The sequence below is a fragment of the Schistocerca nitens genome, chromosome 5 (genome assembly GCF_023898315.1).
Source record: "Schistocerca nitens isolate TAMUIC-IGC-003100 chromosome 5, iqSchNite1.1, whole genome shotgun sequence".
Taxonomy (NCBI): domain Eukaryota; kingdom Metazoa; phylum Arthropoda; class Insecta; order Orthoptera; family Acrididae; genus Schistocerca; species Schistocerca nitens.
The window spans coordinates 470,643,832-470,665,228 of NC_064618.1; the positions used below are offsets into that span (position 1 = coordinate 470,643,832).

Below are 21,397 nucleotides of genomic sequence, written 5' to 3' on the forward strand. Positions count from 1 at the left end.
GTAGAACGATGGGTTCGATGACGGTTTGGATGTACCGTGCACTATTCAGTGTCCCCTCGACGATCACCAGTGGTGTACAGCCAGTGTAGGAGATCGCTCCCCACACCATGATGCCGGGTGTTGGCCCTGTGTGCCTCGGTCGTATGCAGTCCTGATTGTGGCGCTCACCTGCACGGCGCCAAACACGCATACGACCATCATTGGCACCAAGGCAGAAGCAACTCTCATCGCTGAAGACGACACGTCTCCATTCGTCCCTCCATTCACGCCTGTCGCGACACCACTGGAGGCGGGCTGCACGATGTTGGGGCGTGAGCGGAAGACGGCCTAACGGTGTGCGGGACCGTAGCCCAGCTTCATGGAGACGGTTGCGAATGGTCCTCGCCGATACCCCAGGAGTAACAGTGTCCCTAATTTACTGGGAAGTGGCGGTGCGGTCCCCTACGGCACTGCGTAGGATCCTATGGTCTTGGCGTGCATCCGTGCGTCGCTGCGGTCCGGTCCCAGGTCGACGGGCACGTGCACCTTCCGCCGACCACTGGCGACGACATCGATGTACTGTGGAGACCTCACGCCCCACGTGTTGAGCAATTCGGCGGTACGTCCACCCGGCCTCCCGCATGCCCACTATACGCCCTCGCTCAAAGTCCGTCAACGGCACATACGGCTCACGTCCACGCTGTCGCGGCATGCTACCAGTGTTAAAGACTGCGATGGAGCTCCGTATGCCACGGCAAACTGGCTGACACTGATAGCGGCGGTGCACAAATGCTGCGCAGCTAGCGCCATTCGACGGCCAACACCGCGGTTCCTGGGCCGTGCGTGTGATCATTGCTTGTACAGCCCTCTCGCAGTGTCCGGAGCAAGTATGGTGGGTCTGACACACCGGTGTCAATGTGTTCTTTTTTCCATTTCCAGGAGTGTACGTTTCAAAAAGATCATCCAAGATTTTGCATTGCTTTCATTAGGTACAAATAGGGAGTGAATATTTTTAAAACATCTAGATTTTCTCGATTTCCTGATCACCAAAAGCTTTTCTTTACATGATCCTGTTGTATTTTCAGCAACCATAACTGTGATCTTGTCTTAGACACTTTCCCACCCAAACACTGTGTGCCTTTAAACATCAGTATCTTATCTTGTATCATGTTGTATAACAATCAAGTTTCATCTGCACTGAATATAGCATCTGGCGTTTAATCTTCACACAAAACATGCCACTTCTTAGATAGCTACCTGTCTGTCGTGCCATCACATACACCAGCAGCTTCGCCATAAATTTTCCTGGCAATAATATCATTCTGAGCTAAGAAACATTGTATCCAAGTTGAAGAACACTTAAAGTTTGGTTCTAATAGATGTGCAAATTGATGGGCTTTTGCTTGAAGAATGGATCCATTGATTGGCACATTGTTTGATGTTTACTGCTTACACCATGTAAGTAAAGCTTCTATACCTTTGTGCTCAGATGATCTTGCCTGCTTGATTTTTAAAGAATTGTGTTTGAAAAGAGACACTATTTTCTCTCCGTCCTCCCAAATAGTAGAAATCGCATAGTGTTAGACACCCAATTCCTTCATGGCACTGACATTTGTCCCCTCATTTTCTAACAGCCATATTACAAGTGACTTTTCTTCAATGTTAAGTACTTTGCTCTCTTTTTTGTGACATCTTTAAAATGATGCTTGCATTGACTGTTTAGTACACTTACTGATTTGAAACCAAGAAACTACCAAGAACAAGAGATTGAAAATAAGCATTACATTACTGTTAGTAATTCCCAAAAGTGTAACAAACAAAAATTAATATTGGATGTGATATATTTCTTCAAAAATGTGATAACAAATGTGTCGTTTTATACGATAAGTCACAATAAGCAATGTTGTACTAAGTGATTTTTTAAATACACAGTGTGTCCAAGTTCTCTAAGGACTGCTTGTATGAAATTCCAAAGCAATGCTATCTCATGGCGTGTTGTGGCATTATGATCCTTAAAGTTTCAAATACTTCTGTGTAGAAAATGCCTGCAGCAGGCATCCTGGCTGCGAATGTAAACAGTACATTTCTGACATTTGTCAGAAAGTGGCAGTGGAGGAGTGGGGCTACATCAAGTTTTTAGAATCTTGCAGCATTTATGGCTGAGATTTCACCAAATTCGATTCAAATACAGAGACAGGGGTTCCTGGTTGCTTCCCCATGATGACACCCCAGGTCACAAAGCAAAGACTGTGCCCGAGATCTTGGCCAGCAAATGGATTAGTAGTAGTTTATCCTGTAGTGAAGTAGAAGTGGATAGTTCCTGTGAATTATTATGGGTGGAGGTTACACTCAACAACCGAGCTGGGTTAATAATTGGCTCCTTTTACCGACCTCCCGACTCAGCAGCGTTAGTGGCAGAACAACAGAGAGAAAATTTGGAATACATTTCACATAAATTTCCTCAGCATGTTATAGTCTTAGGTGGAGATTTCAATTTACCAGATATAGACTGGGACACTCAGATGTTTAGGACAGGTGGTAGGGACAGAGCATCGAGTGACATTATACTGAGTGCACTATCCGAAAATTACCTCGAGCAATTAAACAGAGAACCAACTCATGGAGATAACATCTTGGACCTACTGATAACAAACAGACCCGAACTTTTCGACTCTGTAAGTGCAGAACAGGGAATCAGTGATCATAAGGCCGTTGTAGCATCCCTGAATATGGAAGTTAATAGGAATATAAAAAAAGGGAGGAAGGTTTATCTGTTTAGCAAGAGTAATAGAAGGCAGATTTCAGACTACCTAACAGATCAAAACGAAAATTTCTGTTCCGACACTGACAATGTAGAGTGTTTATGGAAAAAGTTCAAGGCAATCGTAAAATGCGTTTTAGACAGGTACGTGCCGAGTAAAACTGTGAGGGACGGGAAAAACCCACCGTGGTACAACAACAAAGTTAGGAAACTACTGCGAAAGCAAAGAGAGCTTCACTCCAAGTTTAAACGCAGCCAAAACCTCTCAGACAAACAGAAGCTAAGCGATGTCAAAGTTAGCGTAAGGAGGGCTATGCGAGAAGCGTTCAGTGAATTCGAAAGTAAAATTCTATGTACAGACTTGACAGAAAATCCTAGGAAGTTCTGGTCTTACGTTAAATCAGTAAGTGGCTCGAAACAGCATATCCAGACACTCCGGGATGATGATGGCATTGAAACAGAGGATGACACGCGTAAAGCTGAAATACTAAACACCTTTTTCCAAAGCTGTTTCACAGAGGAAGACCGCACTGCAGTTCCTTCTCTAAATCCTCACACAAACGAAAAAATGGCTGACATCGAAATAAGTGTCCAAGGAATAGAAAAGCAACTGGAATCACTCAACAGAGGAAAGTCCACTGGACCTGACGGGATACCAATTCGATTCTACACAGAGTACGCGAAAGAACTTGCCCCCCTTCTAACAGCCGTGTACCGCAAGTCTCTAGAGGAACGGAGGGTTCCAAATGATTGGAAAAGAGCACAGGTAGTCCCAGTCTTCAAGAAGGGTCGTCGAGCAGATGCGCAAAACTATAGGCCTATATCTCTGACGTCGATCTGTTGTAGAATTTTAGAACATGTTTTTTGCTCGAGTATCATGTCGTTTTTGGAAACCCAGAATCTACTATGTAGGAATCAACATGGATTCCGGAAACAGCGATCGTGTGAGACCCAACTCGCGTTATTTGTTCATGAGACCCAGAAAATATTAGATACAGGCTCCCAGGTAGATGCTATTTTTCTTGACTTCCGGAAGGCGTTCGATACAGTTCCGCACTGTCGCCTGATAAACAAAGTAAGAGCCTACGGAATATCAGACCAGCTGTGTGGCTGGATTGAAGAGTTTTTAGCAAACAGAACACAGCATGTTGTTATCAATGGAGAGACGTCTACAGACGTTAAGGTAACCTCTGGCGTGCCACAGGGGAGTGTTATGGGACCATTGCTTTTCACAATATATATAAATGACCTAGTAGATAGTGTCGGAAGTTCCATGCGGCTTTTCGCGGATGATGCTGTAGTATACAGAGAAGTTGCAGCATTAGAAAATTGTAGCGAAATGCAGGAAGATCTGCAGCGGATAGGCACTTGATGCAGGGAGTGGCAACTGTCGCTTAACATAGACAAATGTAATGTATTGCGAATACATAGAAAGAAGGATCCTTTATTGTATGATTATATGATAGCGGAACAAACACTGGTAGCAGTTACTTCTGTAAAATATCTGGGAGTAAGCGTGCGGAACGATTTGAAGTGGAATGATCATATAAAATTAATTGTTGGTAAGGCAGGTACCAGGTTGAGATTCATTGGGAGAGTGCTTAGAAAATGTAGTCCAGCAACAAAGGAGGTGGCTTACAAAACACTCGTTCGACCTATACTTGAGTATTGCTCATCAGTGTGGGATCCATACCAGATCGGGTTGACGGAGGAGATAGAGAAGATCCAAAGAAGAGCGGCGTGTTTCGTCACAGGGTTATTTGGTAACCGTGATAGCGTTACGGAGATGTTTAATAAACTCAAGTGGCAGACTCTGCAAGAGAGGCGCTCTGCATCGCGGTGTAGCTTGCTCGCCAGGTTTCGAGAGGGTGCGTTTCTGGATGAGGTATCGAGTATATTGCTTCCCCGTACTTATACCTCCCGAGGAGATCACGAATGTAAAATTAGAGAGATTAGAGTGCGAACGGAGGCTTTCAGACAGTCGTTCTTCCCGCGAACCATACGCGACTGGAACAGGAAAGGGAGGTAATGACAGTGGCACGTAAGGTGCCCTCCGCCACACACCGTTGGGTGGCTTGCGGAGTATGAATGTAGATGTAGATGTAGATCATCTTCCTGTATCACCCACTGTAAGTGCTGGATTTGGTCCCAGCCAACTTATGGTTGTTTCTGAAATTGAAGTTGGCAATGAAACAACACACTAAGCCAAAATTATGGACACCCAAGAAAGTTGTACTACAGTACTAAATACAACTCCAAAAAGGACATCAGTGACTGTTTCAAAACACTTTTAAAATTATTTCAGTTGTGTTTTGATTCATAGGGAGACTATTTTGAATAAATACAGTGATTTTGTGAACATAATCCATGACGTTTAGTTTGCATAACCACAGTTCTAATGGAGCTGGGACAAATTGTATATAGCATTTACATAGGATTTAGATGGGACCATTAGATTCTTCTGATACAACCAAAAGTCATTAAGAACTGTGTCATTATACTGTATCTACTCTGAGTAGTTAAAGTCATTACATTATGGCATTCATTAATTTTTGAAACAGATCTAGATAACAGGAGAAATTTCGTGGCTTTACTGTTTGATCAAAAGTTGGTGCGTGTGAAGCTAAAAAGTAATTTATGAAAGAGTCATTTTCAGAAGCGGAATGGGAAGCGATCTGCATTACATTATGTTAAATTGTGGGTCAATAAACAAAACAACAACTGAAATTTGTTATTATGTAAACATTATAGAAAAACTTGCATTGAAAATTAATGGCAACATAGAATGTGAATAGGTTGGTAGTGGCGGGGGTGATGGTGATGGTGATGATGATGACAGGATGCTATCCAGAAGAGGTATGCATAACCTTGAATTTACTGAAGAAAAAATAGAAAAAAGGTCTTAGTTCAGAAACACATTAAAAGCAATGCACAGTTCTCACCAGACGCTAGTTGTTGTTGTTGTGGTCTTCAGTCCAGAGACTGGTTTGATGCAGCTCACCATACAATTCTATCCTGTGCAAGCTTCTTCATATCCAAGTAACTACTGCAACCTACATCCTTCTGAATCTGTTTAGTGTATTCATACCTTGGTCTCCGTCTATGATTTTTACCCTCCGCACTTCCCTCCAGTACTAAATTGATGATCTCTTGATGCCTCAGAACATATCCTACCAACTGATCCCTTCTTCTAGTGAAGTTGTGCCACAAGTTCCTCTTCTCTCCAAGTCTATTCAGTACCTCATTAGTTACTTGATCTACCCATCTAATCTTCAGCATTCTTCTGTAGCACCACATTTTGAAAGCTTCTATTGTCTTCTTGTTTGAATTATTTATCATTCATGTTTCACTTCCATACATGGCTACACTCCGTACAAATACTTTCAGAATAGACTTCCTGATACTTAAATCTATACTCAATGCTAACAAATTTCTCTTCAAAAATGAAACTAATGAGCCCTTGGTCACAGTTTTTAATCTTATTGACCATTTTTCAAAACTTCTAAGAGTGCCTTCATCAGAATTTAGACATACAAAGTGGTTTATAACATAATTACAAATTTATAGAAGAAAATTTTTTTATATATAAAAAAGTGTAAATACTGACTAACATACCAGACAGAGACAGTACTCACATGTCAAGTATAACATAAATAACAAGCCAGAAGGGCTTTAATCGCAAAAATTCAAAAAGAATGTGTGAAAGCGAGCCTCTAAGGGCTGCTCATACCTGTACAGCCACAGGCAGATGGAATATTCCATCATCCTTCAGGCATGCATCTGAGATAATATTATTTCGTCTCCAAGAGTTTCAGCTGATAACCTTAAAGCCATCTTCCAGGTCAATCACTGGCAGAATTTAAACCATTTGACACTATACTGTAGCATAAATGAGTGTTCAGCAGGGATAACATTGTTGGCAATAAGAGCATTAGTCATAGATAAAACTTTATGCTCAATCAAGACAAGTATTTGCAGCTCAAGAAATTACAGAAACCAGTCATTTCACAACTGCACTCTCAGAGAAATTTATTCTGGTTCTTCACTATGTGGCATTTCAGCAAGTGCCATCCATTTTAATAATAAACCACATAATTTGTAAGCACTATGGATTTACTGATACTACACTAGCTTTTATTCTTACTCACATAAACCATAAACCATGGTTTGATTGGTTTGGTTTGTTTGGGGGAGGAGACCAGACAGCGAGGTCATTGGTCTCATCGGATTAGGGAAGGACGGGGAAGGAAGTCGGCCGTGCCCTTTCAAAGGTACCATCCCGGCATTTGCCTGGAGCGATTTAGGGAAATCACGGAAAACCTAAATCAGGATGACCGGACGCGGGATTGAACCGTCGTCCTCCCGAATGCGAGATACCTGTACCGTAGGTGCAACCACAATGGAGGGGTATCTGTTGAGAGGCCAGACAAACGTGTGGTTCCTGAAGAGGGGCAGCAGCGTTTTCAGTAGTTGCAAGGGCAACAGTCTGGATGATCGACTGATCTGGCCTTGTAACACTAACCAAAATGGCCTTGCTGTTCTGGTACTGCGAACGGCTGAAAGCAAGGGGAAACTACAGCCGTAATTTTTCCCGAGGACATGCAGCTTTACTGTATGGTTAAATGATGATGGCGTCCTCTTGGATAAAATATTCCAGAGGTAAAATAGTCCCCCATTCGGATCTCCGGGCGGGGACTACTCAAGAGGATGTCGTTATCAGGAGAAAGAAAACTGGCGTTCTACGGATCGGAGTGTGGAATGTCAGATCCCTTAATCGGGCAGGTAGGGTAGAAAATTTAAAAAGGGAAATGGATAGGTTAAAGTTAGATATAGTGGGAATTAGTGAAGTTCGGTGGCAGGAGGAACAAGACTTTTGGTCTGGTGAATACAGGGTTATAAATACAAAATCAAATAGGGGTAATGCAGGAGTGGGTTTAATAATGAATAAAAAAATAGGAGTACGGGTAAGCTACTACAAACAGCATAGTGAACACATTATTGTGACCAAGACAGACATGAAGCCCACGCCTACTGCAGTAGTACAAGTTTATATGCCAACTAGCTCTGCAGATGACGAAGAAATTGACGAAATGTATGATCAGATAAAAGAAATTATTCAGGTAGTAAAGGGAGATGAAAATTTAATAGTCATGGGTGACTGGAATTCAAGAGTAGGAAAAGGGAGAGAAGGAAACATAGTGGGTGAATATGGATTGGGGCTAAGAAATGAAAGAGGAAGCCGCTTGGTAGAATTTTGCACAGAGCATAACTTAATCATAGCTAACACTTGGTTTAAGAATCATGAAAGAAGGTTGTATACATGGAAGAACCCTGGAGATACTAAAAGGTATCAGATAGATTATATAATGGTAAGTCAGAGATTTAGGAACCAGGTTTTAAATTGTAAGACATTTCCAGGGGCAGATATAGACTCTGACCACAATCTGTTGGTTATGAACTGTAGATTAAAACTGAGGAAACTGTAAAAAGGTGGGAATCTAAGGAGATGGGACCTGGATAAACTGAAAGAACCAGAGGTTGTAGAGAGTTTCAGGGAGAGCATAAGGGAACAATTGACAGGAATAGATTAGAGTAGATTAGATTTACTTTCATTCCAATTGATCCGTAGTGAGGAGGTCCTCCAGGATGTGGAACACGTCAGAAAAACAACAATACATGACAAATATTTACAACTAAAACAAATAAGCTTATGTACCATTCCACAGGTCCCAAGTGGAATGATCATCATTTTTTAATGAACACTAAGAGTCATTTTACAAATACTAATGCACTGAATTTAAAATAAAAAAGTTTTTTATTTATTTATAAGGTAATAAACATGTAATACAACTACTGTAACACTTATTTACAATGAACACATTACTGCACTGAAATGGTGCAGAAGTTATGTTGTACTTATATACAAATCAGTTGGTTTTACTAAGAAATTCATCAATGGAGTAGAAGGAGTTGGCCACCAATAAATCCTTTAGGCTGCTCTTAAACTGAATTTCATTGGTTGTTAAGCTTTTTATGGTTGCTGGCAAGTTATTGAAAATGTGTGTTCCTGAATAATGCACACCTTTTTGTACAAGACTAAGTGACTTTAAATCCTTGTGAAGATTATTCTTATTTCTAGTATTGATTTCATGAATTGAGCTGTTGGTTTGAAAAAGTGATATATTTTTAATGACAAATTTCATTAAGGAATAAATATATTGGGAAGCAGTGGTTAGTATCCCTAGTTCCCTAAACAGGCTTCTGCAGGATGTTCTTGAGTTCACACCACATATAACTCTTACTGCACATTTTTGTGCCCGGAAAACTTTAGCTTGGCTTGATGAATTACCCCAAAAAATAATCCCATATGACATTATGGAATGAAAGTAAGCGTAGTATGCCAGCTTTTTCATTTTTATATCCCCTATGTCTGACAAAATTCGCATTGCAAACAGAGATTTGTTGAGACGCTTCAGCAGTTCTGTGGTGTGCTCCTCCCAGTTGAATTTATTATCAAGCTGTAATCCCAAGAATTTAACACTGTCCACTTCTTCTATCTTCTTGTCATCGTATGTTAGACATATACTCTTGGGACACCCCTTACAAGTTCTGAACTGCATGTAGTGTGTTTTTTCAAAGTTTAGTGACAAAGAATTGGCTAGGAACCAGTGATTAATTTCCACAAATATTTTATTCGCTGATCTTTCTAAGACTACACTTGATTTGCTATTTATTGCAATGTTTGTATCATCGGCAAACAAAACAAACTTGGCATCTGCTAATGTTACTGATGAAAGGTCATTGATATACACAAGAAAAGGTAAGGGCCCCAAAATGGAACCTTGTGGGATCCCACATGTAATTAGTTCCCAGTTGGATGATGCCTGATAGCTTGATACATGTCTCTTTCCTAATAAAACCCTTTGTTTCCTGCCAGAGATATAAGATTTGAACCATTTTGCAGCATTTCCTGTTACACTATAATATTCTAGTTTACTTAAAAGGATATTGTGATTTACACAGTCAAATGCCTTTGACAGATCACAAAATATACCAGTTGCCTGCAATTTTTTGTCTAATGAATTAAGCACATTTTCAGTGTAGATAGCCTTCTCAATATCAGAACCTTTTAGAAATCCAAACTGTGACTTTGACATTATGTTATTTGAGATAAGATGGTTATAAAGACGACTGTACATTACTTTTTCGAAAATTTTTGAGAATGCTGGCAACAGTGAAATTGGACGGAAATTTGATGCTATTTCTTTATCTCCCTTCTTAAACAGTGGCTTAACTTCATCATATTTCAGCCATTCAGGAAATATTCCACTCATAAACGACTGGTTACACAGGTAGCTTAATATGTTACTTAGCTCAGAATCACATTCTTTAATTAACTTTGTTGATATTTCATCATACCCACTAGATGTTTTTGATTTTAAAGATTTTATGATGGACATTATTTCTGTTGGGGTAGTGAGGGTCAAATTCATATTCTGGAAGTTACTTGAAATGTCTGGTCTAAGGTAATCCATAGCAGCATCTACCGAACCTGACAACCCTATCTTTTCAGTAACAGTTATAAAATGTTTGTTAAAAAGTTCTGCAACACTATACACATCTGTCACCAATGTATCATTTACTCTTAATGCTATTTGTTCCTCTTCATGTCTGGTTCTACCGGTCTCCTCCTTCACTATATCCCACCGAGCGAGGTGGCGCAGTGGTTAGACACTGGACTCACATTCGGGAGGACGACGGTTCAATCCCACATCCGGCCATCGTGATTTAGGTTTTCCGTGATTTCCCTAAATCATTCCAGGCAAATGCCGGGATGGTTCCTCTGAAAGGGCATGGCCGACTTCCTTCCCTAATCCGATGAGACTGATGACCACGCTGTCTGGTCTCCTTCCCCAAAAAACCAACCACCCACTATATCCCATATTGTCTTTGTTTTGTTATCTGATATGATTATCTTTTCCTTGTAATATATTTGCTTTGACATCCATATTACAGTCTTTAATATTTTGCAGTATTTCTTATAATGTGCTATAGCATCAACATTGGAAATGTTTCGGATTGACAGATACAGTTTTCTTTTTGTTTTACAAGATATCCCTATTCCTCGAGTAATCCATGGCTTCTTTGTAGACTTTGCTCTAACCTTGGTAAGTTTTGGGGGAAAGCAGTGTTCGAATAAGATAAGCACTTTATTAGCAAAAATGTTATATTTTTCATTCATGCCATGAGCACTGTAAACATCAGTCCAGTGAATGTCTCTGAGGAGTGTCCTAAAATAATCAATTTTTGGCTTACTGATTACCTTCTTGAGCTCAGATTTAACAGATTTTATATCCTGTTCAGTATTAACATTTAACAGAAGGAACTGCATGTCATGGTCTGAGAGGCCATTGACTATTGGTTTTGTAATATAATTTTGTTCATTGGACTTTTCTATAAAGATATTATCAATGGCTGTTTGTGAGCAAGTGGCTATCCTAGTGGGGAACTTTACAGTGGGAATTAAGTTGAATGATAGTGTTACTAACTCAAATAAGTTCTTATTGGGAGAGTCTTTAAGGAAATCTAGATTGAAATCACCAGCAACCACTATTTCTTTGTTTTTGGTTGTTAAATGGGCCAGTACAGCTTCAAGGTGGTTTACAAACAGATTAAAGTTACCTGCAGGTGCTCGATATACACTTAATATTATGAAGGATTTTTTGTGAAATTCTAATTCTGTTGCACATGCTTCCATATGCTGTTCTAGGCAAAATTTATGAATGGGGGAGAGAAATACAGTAGAAGAAGAATGGGTAGCATTGAGGGATTAAATAGTGAAGGCAGCAGAGGGTCAAATAGGTAAAAAGACGAGGGCTAGTAGAAACACTTGGGTAACAGAGGAAATATTGAATTTAATTGATGAAAGGAGAAAATATAAAAATGCAGTAAATGAAGCAGGCAAAAAGGAATACAAACGTCTCAAAAATGATATCAACAGGAAGTGCAAAATGGCTAAGCAGGGATGGCTAGAGGACAAATGTCAGGATGTAGAGGCTTATCTCACTAGGGGTAAGATAGATACTGCCTACAGGAAAATTAAAGAGACCTTTGCAGAAAGGAGAACCACTTGCATGAATATCAAGAGCTTTGATGGAAACCCAGTCCTAAGCAAAGAAGGGAAAGCAGAAAAGTGGAAGGAGTATATAGAGGGTCTATACAAGGGCGATGTACTTGAGGACAATATTATGGAAATGGAAGAGGATGTAGATGAAGATGAAATGGGAGATATGATACTGCATGAAGAGTTTGACAGAGCACTGAAAGACCTGAGTCAAAGCAAGGCCCCCGGAGTAGACAACATTCTATTAGAACAACTGACAGCCTTGGGAGAGCCAGACCTGACAAAACTCTACCATCTGGTGAGCAAGATGTATGAGACAGGCGAAATTCCCTCCGACTTCAAGAAGAATATAATAATTCCAATCCCAAAGAAAGCAGGTGTTGACAGATGTGAAAATTACTGAACTATCAGTTTAATAAGTCACGGCTGCAAAATACTAACGCGAATGGAAAAACTGATAGAAGCCGACCTCGGGGAAGATCAGTTTGGATTCCGTAGAAATGTTGGAACACGTGAGGCAATACTGACCCTACGACTTATCTTAGAAGAAAGATTAAGGAAAGGCAAACCTACGTTTCTAGCATTTGTAGACTTAGAGAAAGCTTTTGACAATGTTGATTGGAATACTCTTTCAAATTCTGAAGGTGGCAGGGGTAAAATACAGAGATCGAAAGGCTATTTACAATTTGTACAGAAACCAGATGGCAGTTATAAGAGTCCAGGGGCATGAAAGGGAAGCAGTGGTTGGGAAGGGAGTGAGACAGGGTTGTAGCCTCTTCCTGATGTTATTCAATATGTATATTGAGCAAGCAGTAAAGGAAACAAAAGAAAAGTTCGGAGTAGGTATTAAAATCCATGGAGAAGAAATAAAAACTTTGAGGTTCATCGACGACATTGTAATTCTGTCAGAAACAGCAAAGGACCTGGAAGAGCTGTTGAATGGAATGGACAGTGTCTTGAAAGGAGGATATAAGATGAACATCAACAAAAGCAAAATGAGGATAATGGAATGTAGTCGAATTAAGTCGGGTGATGCTGAGGGAATTAGATTAGGAAATGAGACACTTAAAGTAGTAAAGGAGTTTTGCTATTTGGGGAGCAAAATAACTGATGATGATGGTCGAAGTAGAGAGGATATAAAATGTAGACTAGCAATGGCAAGGAAATCGTTTCTGAAGAAGAAAAATTTGTTAACATCAAGTATAGATTTAAATGTCAGGAAGTCGTTTCTGAAAGTATTTGTATTGAGTGTAGCCATCTATGGAAGTGAAACATGGACGATAAATAGTTTAGATTAGAAGAGAATAGAAGCTTTCGAAATGTGGTGCTACAGAAGAATGCTGAAGATTAGATGGGTAGATCACATAACTAATGCGGAGGTATTGAATAGAACTGGGGAGAAGAGGAGCTTGTGGCACAACTTGACTAGAAGAAGGGATCAGTTGGTAGGACATGTTCTGAGACATCAAGGGATCACCAATTTAGTATTGGAGGGCAGCGTGGAGGGTAAAAATCATAGAGGGAGACCAGGAGATGAATACACTAAGCAGATTCAGAAGGATGTAGGCTGCAGTAGGTTCTGGGAGATGAAGAAGCTTGCACAGGATAGAGTAGCATGGAGAGCTGCATCAAACCAGTCTCAGGACTGAAGACCACAACAACAACAACATCATCATGCTCCTGTTGTCAACAGTGTTCTATCTGACACATGTGCGTACTCTTAGTATTGTGTTATGTAGTTTAAATTCTGTCAGCAATTCACCTTGATAATGGCTGTAAGATTATCACCCAAAATATCAGAAAAAAATAATGGTATCCCAGATGCAAACCTGAAAGATGATGAAATAAAAGATAAAGTCCACCATTATTAGAATGAAGATTGTTATGAAACATGAACAACTGACATGTAGTTGATCCAGAAGATTGTCTCCAGGAGAGAGACAAATTGTTGTCAACCTGTGTCCAACTGGAGCTTGACTAAGGAAGTCTATTTTTAAAACCTCTGTGAGATTCTTGGGCCTGATTTTTGATGATCATAAATCAAACCACCCCACTCAATAAAACCTTTGTTTGAATGCATAGTTGCATAATGTACAGATCAGCTCGATCTTCCTATCTGAAGATCTTGGATGCAGTCCACCATTCAAGTATTAAATTAGCATAGACCCCTACCAAAGTACTCCCATACCTAGTCCTTGCAGAGAGGCTGGTGAGCTGCCAGTTACCATCTGACAAGATCTCTTTATAGTGCAACATGCATTCAACATGAGGTCTCTGCTCAAGTTTTAGCACTGAGTCTAACAATCCATGCAGTGAATGTTTGGTGCTTTCTGTATGAGCAAAGACATACATAGAGGAACTTGGTGTAGCAGACATTCCTGTTCTTAATCAGGGATGGAGCAAATACCATATGTGAATGATTGTCAGGTTCAGATTAAACTCTGACATGATGAAGCACAACAAGAAAATCCCTCCACCTGCTATTTTTGAAAAGATATTTTAACAGCATTTTATCTGTGTATTGCAAATGGTCAGTGGCTTTTACTGATTGTGTCATTGAATCTCATTTAGGAAGCCACTTTTCAGTGTACTATACATAGTTGTAGGTGATCTGGCAGGTGCTGGAAAAGGTGAGATGTGAAGGTAGAGGGAATTTTCTTGTTTATGCTGACTCCGTTTGTGCTATGCTGGCTATTTGATAAGTGTACCGAGCAGTTAAGATAATTGAGATGATGCTGGAAACTATCTTTCACCTACAAAGACAGGGAAAGAAATGATAAAGTGGTATTCTGCAGGTTATTTGGACACATTGGGATTGAGGGAAATAAGATAACTGACATAGCAGTGAAAGCAGCTTGTCAGGAAAACAACATGGTTCACTATAATGAAAAAGATCCTGCAAGAATGGAACTAATGATGAGTGAAGAGAATTTTTCAGCGTGACAGAAGTGCAGTCCTTCTGCAAATTGCTGCAAATTTCAGTGCTGGGCCATCAGCAAGTGTCAGTTTGTGAACCATTCAACAAAACATCATCAATATGGGCTTTCGGAGCCTACATGATACTAGGCAGGTCTATCAATTTCTTTGGCCCTTTGGGTAACAAAGAGGGTGGTGGCTGATGAATGTGAGAAATGATGGTAGGAAGTGACTAACAATGAGCTCTGGTCAGTCTGATCATGGTGCACGTTATTCCTGTCTCAAAGAAGGGTGAAGGGAAATTCTTTGGCCTACTAAGCGATTTACCCTCAATTTTAGGTGATAATCAGACAATTGCAATAAAATTATTTTATGTGGTGTCACAACTCCTTTCCACCTTGAATGAATGGAAATTTTAATGATTTCTGGGTAGTTATTTCAACGTATTAATTGTTTGATCAATCTAGCTGCATTTATGTGTATGACAACAGTACAATCAGACATACTGGTTGAATGCTTGTGCAACATTTTATTGTTTGGGCTTCTAGATATATAGTTTTTATTTTTTATTTTAACAGTTTTAACTACGTGTGTACAACTATATTGGGAAGGGGCACTGATGGCTTTGCATCAAAATCAGCCCCATCCATCCAATAACTAAAATGAGGAAGGCTCAAGAGAAGGACAATGACTTACCATTTATCAAAAATATTCCCAAAGAATGACCTCGTGACAACTTTTCAGTGGACAGGCTCCTTTTCTAGTCCAATGACAGAAGAGAAGCTTTAGGGGTTCTACAGACTACACAACATGATATCATCAAGCTTCTGCAGTTAAAATGACATTATACAGCCAAGCGAACTGAAAGGGAAGTAAAGTAAGACTGTTATGTACAAGACTGAGAAGGTGAAATTAGTGATATCCAGCTGTGTAAAATTTTTAATCATGAATAAGAAATCAGGAAAGAAGGAAAGTTTCCTTCACCCATTATTCTAAGAGAATGAGCCACTATGTATTTATCACTGGACCACTTTTATCTATTCACGGAGTATACAACCACATCCCAAGTATCATTCGTGCATTTACCAAGTTAACTTGTGAAAACTACAAAATGAGCAAACACAGAGTTTGTAAGATTGGATTACAAAAACTAATTTTGGAACTCCAAGTAAGCGATTAATTAGAGGGACTTATTTTGTATCTCAGAAATTCAAGGTGTTCTGCAGAATAGAAGAAATTGAACACATTTTAATAATGACAGGACTCTTTAGAGCCAGTGGGCCAGTGTGGCTATGATCATTGCCAAACTTAACGTTGACAACTGTATTGAATGGCAAAAAACAGCACCACAACTTCAACAAGGTATGACGAATTGAGAAAGTATCATTTGAACGTTTGATGGAAGTTAAGATTCTCACATAGTCTGATTTTCACACTGCAAAATTATTGGAAGAAGCACTTCGTAATTCATTTGAAGAAAGATGGAATGAAGTGAGAGAAGATACAAAATTCTGAACCAGTAAGGTGCAAGATGGACACACATAGGACCAAACTTAAAGCTGAGAGTGAAGACTCGTGCTCCCTAATTAAAAACAAAAGAGAAATGAAACAATACACTTAATATTTGCTCAGAAGATGATAACTGCAAGGATACAGGCCTATGATGATGTGTGCCAAAGTAATGCAAACCTGACCAAGTAACTAGTCATCATCCAAGTTGGATAATTGTCATGACTGCTGCTTTTGGGATTTGGGCATGAGACTGGAAAGTTTTTCCTGTCAGCGTATCAAATAATAAGAGACCCAACAGATATGAACAACAGATGAATAATTACTTTAACAAATGCAACAACCAGCCACCTTTTTATACAGCTTTATTTATGCTGAGAGATTTTTGCATTTTCACTCACCTTCAGTAAGTATATTACATTTATACCTTCATCAGTACCAAGCTTTTGTTGACTGCATTTTGAACACAGCATCCACTCTGTGAAAAATAGTAATTCCTTTAGACTCCATGTTTTCTGAGTTGTATATTTATGGTAATTAATTGCTAAATGCATCAACTAACATTATGTAACTTTATATGCATAGTACTCATGCTGTTTGCTTCACTCATCCATTGCCACATTCACATTATTGCCAACTTATGTTTTCATTTATATTGGAAATTATTTCTAAAGTCAAGGTTGTGCATTTTGTTGAACAGAATCATTTAAGCTCAACATAATTTATTCTTACTTGTGCACATCCACAAATGGCATCCTAAATGATCACAGCTATCCAACAAAATGTTCCTAAGACATTTTCATAATACTGAGACAACCTACACATTAAGTACAGTCCTGGAAAAAACATGATGATGACAACCAAACACATTACAAAAATAGATGTATATACGTGTGTACGAAGGTTGGAACTTAAATAGTGGCAACTATTTATTCACAACCGATACAAAAGAGTTACATGTTTGTACCTATTACTGTCCTTCAAATTAGTCACCAGTGTTGTGTAGAACCCATGGCCAGCGGTGTGGAAAGCATAGTGTACCATTAGCAGCGTCTGTTCTGTTGATGGTGCAAATGGAGCGGTCTGCTGCCTGTCGAATCTCTGGAACAATTCTGAAGCGAATGCCACAAAGTGGTTCCTTCTTGGAATCATATCAAAGTTACAAGGACTTAAGTCCGGGGAGTATGGTGAATGGTTCAGTACTTCCCCATCCCATCGACCGAACAGAGCCGCCACAGCTGGTGCTGTATGCGCCAGTGCATTGTCCTTCAAAATGATGAGTGGGCTGCACAGAAAGTGTCGCTGCTTCTTTTGCAAAGCTGGTCGCAGGTGATGCTCCAAAAACAAACAGTAATATGACTTACGTCCTTGTGACTTTGGTTTGATTCCGAAGATGAAGGAACCACTTCGTGGCATTTGCTTCAGAACTGTTCCAGAGATCTGAGGGTAGTAGACCACTCCATTTGTACCATCAACAGAACAGGCTCTGCAAACGGTATACTATGCCTTCCACATCGCTGGCAATGGGTTCTACACAAAGCTGGTGACTACTTTGAAGGATGGTAACAGGTACAAACATGTAACTCTTTTGTATTGGTTGTGAATAAATAGTTGCCACTATTTAAGTTCCAACTCTTGTATGTATGTATGTATGTACGTACGTACGTACGTATGTATATAAGTTCCACATCCCATCCTGAAACACTGGGCCAATTTCAACCAAACTTGGTACAAATAACCCTTACTGTTGGGCAACAATTGCTGTCAGTTGAGAAACCCCTGCCTAATATAGTTCTGGAGGTAACGTCATAAACAACGAGATGTGTGAAAAACTGCCACATCGTGCCAACATTTAAAACTATTAATTCTGTGATACTGACTCTATTCACAATAAATTTTGCTGACAATATCCTTGCTGGCAGTATCCATGTATGCTGCTAAATGTGCCTACAAAATTATATCGTGGTACCACATTTAGTTTGGGAGATATGACATCATAAACACTGGGATGCATGCAAAACTGCTGCATTGTGCATGATGTTTAAATTTATTACTTCTTTCCTGCTAACTGTATTCACAGCACAGTTTACAGATGTGTCCACATATGGCGCTGAATGTACCTATAAAATTATATCATAGTATGATACATAGATTAGGAAATATGACATCATAAACACTGAGCTGCATGAAAAAATTCTGTCTCATGCATGTTTAAATACATTTGTTCTCTACTTATAAGACACACCTACAGTTGAGTCAACTTCAGGAAATCCTTAACACCTGGCAATGCTTTTGACAGCTTTCAATTGCTAAGCACAAAAGGCTGTGTGCAAAAACAATAGTTGTTTATAGAGCTATGTGAATAGCCATTGCCGTAGAGATGTTTACAAAAAATGTGGATGCATATTTCTTGGTATAGCTGTTTCATAATTTTGAAGGTGACCATCACAAGTACATGGAAATGAAATTTTTTTGATATTGCACTACAAACACAGTCCATTTGTTTGTTTTTGTATCTAATAGAAAATTGGCAGAATGAATACTCAGGCAATTCTGGGCTTGTCAACAGTTTGTCAGCTAGTGATGATGGTAAATGAAAGATCGTAATTTTCTGTTCTCTTTCCCATTGTGGTGACATAGTAACTGGATACGAAGTAGGTCATTTTCCTTCCTGCTTTGTTTATTCTGAAATGTCATTCCAGTATGTTAATGTATAACTTTCATGGCTACATTGGCCTGTCCCTTTGTAGCTTTCTTTTACCCTTTTAACCACTGTAACATCCTTATCAAACCATATGACATTCCCTGAGTGTTATCCCTACTTCAAGGTTCTTGCCCCTGTAATTGTTCACACTGTAAAATCTGCCCCACACAACTGGCCACTATCAGTCACTCCAGTCCTGCAAGTGGTAAATTGTATACCATAACAGACAGAGCAACAAGTGCAACCACACATGTTGTGTACCAACTTCCATTGCTGAATGCATGAATGGATGTAGAAGAATTGTCCCATCTTGAGGACACCCAGTAGCCATTTGCTGACCATGCTGTGCAGCATGACTCAAGGAACCTAAATGCATGCTGTTTCGATCCTCCCACCTTATACTAGTTTTCAAAACTCCAGAGATGAGAATTTGCTCTCCAACATACCCTTGCATTTTGTCAGCCTCTAGGATTTGACCTACATTAATGTACAATCACTCTTTTTTTATTTTCTCAGTACCTCCATTTTGTTTATAGTTTTTAGTTACACTATTCATTTGCCTTCTTATTTTTTGTCCTCTATCTATCTTCTGTTTCTGACTCGGTCTGTATATAATCTCTTTACTGAAAACTGGTGAGTTGCCTACCAATGTGCTATATTTGACATTCTCCTCTCTGTGATGCCTCATGTTTAATTCTGTCTCCCTTTGTCCTCACAAAAGGCTTTTCCCTTTCACCCTGGGGTCTGAGTGCCCTATTGCTTATTTCTAATACTTCCCAATGATGTACCTCATTTCTCCCTGAGGAAGGAACTAACAGCAAGTTCCAAAAAGTCGGATTAGTGTTTTTGTTTTAAATGTGGTTATGGGCAATACAGAAATATCTGAATATCATTTTATTTGTGAAAGGAAAAGAGAGAAATTGTTGATTTGTAGCAGAATATTGCAAGGAGCTATAAATAGTGAGTAAATTGAGAAGAGTCCATTGAAGAAGGTATTGAAGTCTTAAGAGGTAATAAAGTATCCAATTAAGAGATACATATAGCATACAAGGTAAACAATATGCAAAATAAAACAAGGTCTTAAGCATTTCTTGATTTATAGAAACTTTTAGTATGGATATCAAAAATAAAATACTTTCTGCTCTTATTAACAATTGGGAAGCACATAATTATGTATAAAAATGAATTGTTATGAATCAATAAAATCAACATGTATCACTTCATTAATATGCCGTCTTGCAAGCAATCAATGGAACATGGAAAAAACTTCAGAATTCACTCCTTTGTATCTGCATTTGCATTTCTACTTTGTGCTTCTTTATAGTGACTTTGTTATATCACACACACCCTCCCCCACATTCATGAATCATGCAGAGGAATGGCAACTGTTGATAAGTCTCCGTATGAGCTTGCATTTCTCTGAATTTACCATCATTGTCATTTTGTAAGATGCAAGCCAAGGGAATAATATGTTGCTCCATATTCTTTGAATCTGTGCTCCTGAAATTTTAGCAATCAACCATACCACAATGCACAACATACCTAATAACTGCCTTACCCCTAACTATTGTTATATGACTGCCACACATTAAAATATTCTTATGGCATACCTCCAAATATTTTGAATCCGTGATTGTTCCAGAAAGTAGTGATCGGTCTTTCCAACTATTTACAAACAACATTTTTTGCTGTTGTTATACATCTATCTTGAACAGTAACATTTCCTCTGGGCATGACCGAATCTGTTTTTGCATGTGGTGATTTCTCCCCATTGAGAACTACATACTGTGTTCTTTTTGCCAGAAAGTCTTCAGTCCACCTTTAAAAGCTAATGCAGTATTTCATAAGATCATATTTTGTTCACCAGATGACAGTGTGGAACCACATTGATTGCCTTCTGAAAGTCAAACAACATGGGATCAACTTTAGTGGTGCTATCTTAGCATATGTATGCATTTTTTTCTATTTGTATATTACATAATTAATTGTCGTGTGTGCATATGTAAAATTCTGCTTTGCTGGCCTTATAACTGTCTACAATTTTATGGTTAACTATTTTTCTGTGCAGGTACTTGATGAACTAATAAATACCAACCATTTTGATTCCTTCAAACGAGCTGATGTCTATGCTTTGGGGCTGATATTCTGGGAAATAGCAAGGAGGTGTAATGTTGGGGGCATCTATGATGAATATCAGTTGCCATTTTATGACATGGTACCTTCAGACCCAACTATTGAAGAAATGAGGAAGGTTGTATGCATTGATCGACAAAGGCCGTCCATACCAAACAGATGGCAGTCAAATGAGGTAAGATAATGCAAATAAAATGTTTCCATCCTGTAGCAAATAAAGAGGTGTGTGTGTGCATGCACGCACACACATGTGCATATGCACATTTGCGTG

The 21,397-nt window shown here is 39.3% G+C and overlaps 1 protein-coding gene across 3 annotated transcripts in view; it reads left to right on the plus strand.

The window, feature by feature from the left end:
- The window catches only part of LOC126259155 (TGF-beta receptor type-1), a 197,749-nt gene that overhangs the window by 170,229 nt on the left and 6,123 nt on the right, over positions 1-21,397 (plus strand). For all 3 annotated transcript variants that reach the window (XM_049955700.1, XM_049955698.1, XM_049955697.1), the window contains one exon: positions 21,062-21,301. In XM_049955700.1, the coding sequence (XP_049811657.1) occupies positions 21,062-21,301 (240 nt within the window). The remainder of the gene's footprint in view (positions 1-21,061; positions 21,302-21,397) is intronic.